The sequence below is a fragment of the Saccostrea echinata genome, unplaced genomic scaffold, assembly GCF_033153115.1.
Source record: "Saccostrea echinata isolate AGI-Se365-2 ecotype Australia unplaced genomic scaffold, CSIRO_AGI_Sech_v1 ptg000008l, whole genome shotgun sequence".
Taxonomy (NCBI): Eukaryota; Metazoa; Mollusca; class Bivalvia; order Ostreida; family Ostreidae; genus Saccostrea; species Saccostrea echinata.
Genome location: NW_026889757.1, coordinates 4,119,310 through 4,127,200, shown reverse-complemented (window position 1 = coordinate 4,127,200; position 7,891 = coordinate 4,119,310). Strand labels below are relative to the sequence as shown.

General features: G+C 32.7%; 1 protein-coding gene across 1 annotated transcript; it reads right to left on the bottom strand.

Moving 5' to 3' along the window:
* Positions 1–268: 268 nt before the first annotated feature.
* Positions 269–5,686, bottom strand: LOC133180943 (ras-related protein Rap-2c-like). The gene is made up of 2 exons (XM_061315411.1): positions 4,885–5,686; positions 269–1,950 (listed from the first exon to the last, which is right to left on the bottom strand). Exon 1 carries the CDS (start codon positions 5,433–5,435, stop codon positions 4,890–4,892), a length of 546 nt encoding a protein of 181 aa, XP_061171395.1. The 5' UTR covers positions 5,436–5,686; the 3' UTR covers positions 269–1,950; positions 4,885–4,889.
* Positions 5,687–7,891: the final 2,205 nt, after the last annotated feature.

Below are 7,891 nucleotides of genomic sequence, written 5' to 3'. Positions count from 1 at the left end.
GAATAAATATACCACACTTCTTTACACAGGTTTATTCTGAATTCATATAATGCAAATAAAGGAGTTGCTGTCTGATTTAAGCAACTGGGGGAAAAAATGTTATAAAAGTGTCTTTAAAAAGGTACTGTTTCATTGAAATATTTGAAAAAAGAATTCCAAGTTACAATTTTCATACTATTGTGCATACACAACTCATGGGCTTATCGAAAGCTTGCAAAATAAATCAACCTTTTTTTAAAAAAAAAAAAAAAAAAAAAAAAAAAAAAAAAAAAAAAAAAAACTGGTTTGATTTTCATATTTGTTAATTTTTTCCAATCTCATTGCAGAAAGGTAAAAGTTTCTGAGAACTGGTTACCATCCAGGTACAGAATTATCCAGATCATGTAAAATGTCTCCTGAAGTCCTTTTTTTTTCAACACTGAAATTTGTATATGTAATACATTTATTTGGTAACTATTTGAAATACTAAAATCTAGGTTTTCATTCATTATGGCACTAGTGCTTCTCCATAGATGTAAACATATATTATCTTCCTATTTCATGGCTACACTCTTCACTTCTTTTAATCATGACTACATGTATAGTTATGGTTCTATTTCCATTCCCAAAGCTACAAAATTTAAATTGTATAAATCTTTACATATATCAATGTAACATAATATATTAATATATCAAGAGCTTCCATAAAACATTAATTTGTTTCCCTAATACAGGGAATTTAACTTCCTTAAATTCTGATAGAAAAAAAACCCCTGCTGATCACTACACATGTATGGAAAGTTAACAGTTCTCACATTATTTTCACAGGAAGAAGATTATATATGGCACTTTACCAAGTCTATGCTGATTTATTCTACTTTACACTTATTTTGGCTATTTCTTCCAATTTGGCCAGATAAAAAGTTAGAGATAATGATTTGTCATGTGTAATACATGCATGATGGTGTGTGGTGATGGGCATCTCTTAACAAGGAACATTTATTTTTGGACAAGTGTTGATAATAAGAATGAAAAAACTGTCAAATCCTTCAAGTTAAAATGATCAACATCTGCAAGTGGATATTTTGAGGTGGTGGGATGTTATGAAACTGACATTTGGAATATTTTTTTTTAATTGCACTATAAGCATGCAATGAATTACACACGAATATGAGAGATTTTGATCATCAACATATTTTGAGTTGTAAAAATAAGATATAAAATGTTACTTTTTTCCTTTCTTACTTTTTGCCTTCCAAGATTTTGTATACTTTATACAAGTATAGATATGGAAAGATTTCAGGTGTGGTTGTTTAAACCAATTTTTTTCACATTGTTGTCATGCCTCGACTAGGTAAACTGACAATATGTAAAAGTTTTATTTAATAAAAAATACTGGTGGATTTTTCCAAGTACCACTACTGAATTGATGAGTTGTTAGACTAGGGTACCCCAAACTACAGTTACCAAATTGCCTTAAGTTAACCAAGTTCTTGCATGGGTATTTACAACTGATGAAACCAAAGGTACGTCAATGACATGTACTGTATGTGCTGGGTATACTGTAATGTCACAATATACCATTCCAAGGATGTTTTATATGCTTTGCAGATATTTTCTTATACATAGAATCTTTTTTTTTTTCAAAACTGTATATAATGAAATGTCTTCCATATAAGTTTAAAGACATTATGAAACATATGATGACACTTTAAAAGAACACAAGGACTTGATTGTCCGACAAACTACTATGAATACAAAGAGGGTGAGAAAGAGTTTTTTGGTTCTCAATGCATATTCTTCACTGATTGGTGGATATTTAATGTAGTTATGGTTACATATGCATGAAGGCAGCTGATTGGCTCTTCATCTGTAGGAGTAACAAAAAGCACTTATTCAGGTAACATGAAAAAGCCAGGCAGGATCATATATGGTTTGATTCTTGGTTTTCATTGGTCATCTATCATCCACCTGAAAAGTGAAATAAGCAATTGTTAGTTCATTAAACAGCAAGACTGACAGACATTTATAACAAGATTTCTGAGGAACTACATTATAAACTTAAAGTTATAGTTTGATTATAAATGCCACAAATATCACATCCAGGGATTCTGAGATCATAGCTAGGGCAGGAAAAACTTGTTCAGATAATTGAGCAAGAACTTACCAGGAAGTCAAATCATTTAAAATATCATAGTTCTTAGATTGTTATAAACTTATCACTGATAAACATAAAATAAAAGAAATTAAACATTGTTACATGTACTTCCGAAGGTCTTTTACTATATCCATCTCATAATGTTATACTCTTTTGTTTATTTAAGACAAAATGTTGGTAATAATACAAATGCTGAATGTCAGCATGTATACACATGTATATGCATGTATCTACATAATGTTGTCAAACACAGTGATCACAATTATCTATGTAGTACTTGTATAACCACACAAATCAATAATAACAAGCCCCCTAATCATAATGTATATTGTTGTGTCCACCCACAAACACTAAAAAACTGTTTCTCATCAATCAAATCAATATTTAAACATGTCCGATATACAAGAAGGACAATGATAACAATTGATGGTTGTATGTTGTGAGAGGAAAAAACTTCTTGTCATGTCATTGTTGATACATCTACTGTATCCCCCTATATTCCACACATACAAATAATTCGCTAAAAATATGTCTTACAAATTGTCATTTAATGAAATAATGATATAAGATATTCTTGAGTTGATGCATTCATTTGATGCTATACATATTTTAGCTATTGGATTTATAAACAGGGAAGGACATCATTTTAAAAAAATTTCATCAGTATTTCAAACACTGTTTAAAAGTGATTTTCACATTTTCTTTCGAAAGGCATCAAAAGGTACAAGCACTTTTCTCTGATGGAGATAACCTCTTAATTGAACAAAACATCCATACAGTATATCCTCTAAAGTACACGTCAGAAATGTTTGTACATGTGGGAGATTCTTCTGTTTACATTGTTTAAACATGTAATCAGAGTATATATGTGGGAAACCTTACCATTGCAGGGTTTATACATATGCTTACTAGGATATATATATGCTGAGATTCTTATGTTTAGCTTATGATAAGCTTGGTAAACAGGGTATGTATATATACCCAAGGATTATGAGGTGTTGCCACTACCTAATCTGACATTCCACAGAATTTAATCCCCTATGACTACATTCATGTAAATCGGATAGCATTGAGAATCAATCCCTTCACAGCAGTTCTCTCTGTTACTGAATAAAACTAATACTTCTTTTGTCACTCATCAATGGCTACAGCTTATCCGTACACTGACATGGTATATTATTACATGCATGACACAAGAATTAAAATGTGATGAAAATGTGCACTTCAAATATCAGCACACACTGACATATATTGTATGCACAAATACTTAACATTTCAGTCAATATACATCATGCAGATATATATATATTATAAGTAATTTCCTATCAAATTCCAACTACATTCCATTACATATGTTTTAGTTATTGCTTTGCTTTTAAGGCATTGGCTCATACAGATGCTACCATTCTCCACATACAAAGTACAGACATGCATAATAGTCAACAGAACATGTACACATATTTGTTAAATTAATTATGAAACATTAAGGAATTCCTGTCCACATTTTCTCAATATCATAATGCCTAGATATGTACACTTTCCTTTAATGTACAGGATTTACATGCTTCAGCAATTGTTTTAAAATGTACATGCATGATAACTGAACAGAAGGTGAGAGTGTATATATTTTTAGTACAAAGTGCCCCTGTAAACATGGTAAATAAAGACTGTCCACTTAAATAGTCTAGCTTATGTACAAAGACATCCTGATCATTTTTAGTTCAAAACATTGTAAATCCTTATCATTAAAAATATTAGCTAAATGAAAATATTTACTTTGAATTTAACAGAGGATTCATTCACAAGGCAATGATTACAACTACTTGAAACACACATACAGATCATAAGGACCCTAAAAGTTATCTATGACAAATTTCAAATGACAATATACAATGCATAAAATCCTATAGTATTATACATAATATACATCGGCAGATTGTACATTGGTGAGTTAGTGTGTTAATATTGTTGATATTGACCTTTTATCATGTTTATTAGTCAGATCTGTTATGAATAATAAAACTGCATGTATCCTCATTTGACTCCTTTTCAGTACAGTGTACAATGTCCTGAATTTCTTGTTCAATGTCCTCATTTTGATATCCCATAACAATATTAAGAGAGTGAAGACATTTACTGTGTGAAGTATACTGTACTCTGACAGTCTCAGCAATTAAAAATTCAAATTACCCAAAGTCCAGCTGAAAATTTTAAATCTCCAGTTGAGTTGTGCGTGTTCAACTTAGTCACAAATGTGTGATTATATATATTCTATAATGACCATCCATCAATTGATCAAATGTGGTAAATTAATAGTTAAAAAGCAACATCTTCCTTCCTTGACTATGAAATATTTATAGACTAACTTCATAACATATTTAACTTCGAAACAGGAAAATGGCAAAAGAGCTCTTAGTTTAATTGTGTACACACAAAGATGTTCATTTTAACTTGCATATGAAACTTAACAGGACAAACAGTGTAGGCATAAATTATGAATCTCTATAATTGTCTGAGAGCTCTTAGTATCTGCTCTCTACCTAAAAACTTCAAACCCAAGACAAGTACACTGGGGGTGTTTAAGACTTCTAAAAAAACGTAACAAGTACGTGATATATATATGATATGCATAACATAACACATGCAAGACAGGAAGCATAAATCTGCTAATAAACATCACTGACATCACATAATCCAGGCTTAATCTACTTTGATTCAATGGAAATCTATGCAGAATCCCTAATTACCTTTTTCACAAAACCACACAACGACAGCATTTTGCCTTTTCCTTCACTGGACTAGTGTTCATTTCTCGGACAATTTCTATAAAGATTTCATTCACATTTTGAGTAATTTTAGCTGACGTTTCCAGAAATGGGCATCCCCACATTTGTCCTAGAGTCTCCCCCTCTGAACGTGGTACTTCACGTTGATGCTCCAGATCAGCTTTGTTTCCAACTAATATCATGGGTATATTTTCTATTCCTTTGACACGAATTATTTGTTCTTTCATAGTTTTTATGTCTTGGAACGTTTGAAGACTTGTTATACTGTAAACAATGACAAAGCCTTGTCCATTTTTAATGTACAGATCTCTCATAGACGCGAACTGTTCGGTACCTGCAGTGTCTAAAATTTCTAACACAGACGGAGCAGAATCGACCTCTATCTCCTTTCTGTAAAAATCTTCGATCGTTGGGTCATATTTTTCCATGAAAGTTCCCGATACAAACTTCACTGTTAGAGCACTCTTACCCACACCACCACTTCCAAGAACTACAACTTTATACTCTCGCATGATGATTTTGATTTGGTGTACTCTGAGAAACTGGAGTCGCTAGTCGACAAATAATTTGACGATCAAAAAGTATTTTTTGAATGACTCATCGCAATAACTCCTTCATATTGTAAAAACTGGTCTTTTAGATCACATATATATTTCCTCTGAACTCTTTTTCCTGATATCACAGATGTAATAAAACAAAGAAATTAACTTTACATGTAAGGGATTGGGATAGGCCTCTTTTCACCTTCTCGCCATTTTGGGTGGGCGATAGTGCTTACATACCTTCGAAACTGAAAAGTTCTATCCAAGGGCGAATAACTCTCCAAATATGTTTAATACTTTTTTCCTTCTTGTAAACATGGTAAATTGATAAACTAAAAAGAAGGAAGATATTGTTTCGTTTGATTTATTTTTCCTCCGAAACAGGGGAAGATCCAGGAATTTTAGCGGATGAGGAGGGGGGGGGGGGGGTTGGTTCCAGAAGCAGGGGTCTGGATGATTTTAAGAGTAAAATTTAACCTTATTATTAGCCATAGTTACATCGCCCCATACCAACAAATACACGTTTTAGTATCAATAATTAATTTGTGTAAAATTTCTCACGGATTTTTTTCCTAATCAAACTTAATTGCTCATCATTGAGCTGTGATTTGAGGCCATCTTCTTGTATTTCCTAAATCTGAGCCATACTGTGACCCCCCCCCTCCCCCCCCACCACCACCACCACCTTTCATCGCGCGTGATGACGCCTTTCGTCTCAATAAAAATGTCTTTTACGGTTTTTGTAAATGTGATAATCAATAAATTTGGAGATATTTTGAGGAATTATATTAATGTATGAGCTAAAAAATAAGTGCATGATTTCAGAGTTATAATGACTTTCCTGTGCAAATGAGGAAGACAAAAAATGAGTGACGTGAATTATTTTCAGTATCTTTGAATTTCATAAAATAATGTGAAACTGTTGTATAAAAAAGTTGAATGATGATTATCATTTTAGTCGGACATTTGATATTTATTTCCATCATAATTATATGATATGTATCTTATTAATGTTGTAAAAAAATCATTCAAAGTATATAAACCGCTTTCTGATATACATATTTACAACTACAGCTGCAGAACTCGACAGAAAAATAAAATTGGTTAGCAGATCTTAAAGCTAAACATGCAAATTGAAAATGTGCGCTACTTTTGGATTTATTTTCCTCAAGCAGCCTATGTCATGGTATTTTATATAAAAAATTCACACATTTCACTACTGATGTTGTCACTTTCTTTTCCTAAGAAATTCAGAAAAAATGCATTAAATTCTTGCAGACCCATGATTTTTAACTGTTAAAACAAAATCGATCTTCTTCACTTTCCGAGGTTCGTGAAGGCGTTTAAAAGAATTTCTGATCTGAGAAGGTAAAGTGTCATCTTTAGTAGGGAAAGGACTTAGAATTTTTGGTATCAAGAAACCGATGGCAGGACTGTATCGTGAAAATAGACGATTAAGAAAATCATATCTCCTGAATATTGATGCTTATAGGTGTAGTTTTATTGATCACAAAGGTTCACAGGTGCAGAACCGTGATTTTTTTTTCCGGGGGGGGGGGGGGGATCCATCCCAGTAAAAAAAATCCAACCCAGAAATTTCTTGATAAGCAAAAAGAAAAAAAAAAAGAAAAAACAACCGTTACCTCCTTTCGCAAGAAATTTCTTGCTATTTCTTAAAAAGGTGTCCACGTTTTCTAGAGGGTCCAAAATCAGTTTTTATTTCCTTCAATGTATACATATACTAACTCTGCAAATTCCGGGGGGTGGGTGGGGGTCCTGATCTCCCTCTAGATCCGCGCATGGTTCAAATTACGTGCAAAATCATTCCACATGCGCGGATCTAAGAGGAGGGGTCTGGGGTCCGGAACCCCCCCCCCCCCCAGAATTTGCAGTAAAATACTGAAGCAAATAGAAAATGACTTTGGACCCCCCTAGAAAACGTGGACCCCACCATCACCACCACGGGATAGTTGTTTTTCACGTTTGGAAAATAGATTTTACGTTTGTTTTTTGTTTTTTTGTTGTTGTTTTTTTTTTTAGTGGGATGGACCCATCCCCCCCTGGAAAAAAAAAATCCGGGATCCGCTCCTGTTCCACAGCACTTTTTTTTTTTTACAGCAAAACTACACATCACAATGCTTTAATATTTGTGTGATAGACAAATTAGTGTCTGTGTGGTTTTTTTTTTTTTTTTTTTTTTTTTTTTTTTTTTTTTTTTTTTTTTTTTTTGTTTGTTTCAATGTTTGATTGATGATTGTTTGGCCAAAAGACCATTGATAACTAATAGTGTGCACTAAGTAGTAAGTTTACAGAAATTTAGATCACTTTATATTCATCATATAGTGGTGAATGAGTGGTGTACGTGTAGTGGATAGATCACCACTCGAAACGTAAGTTTACTCAATGTGTGTGTGTGTGTGCAGACG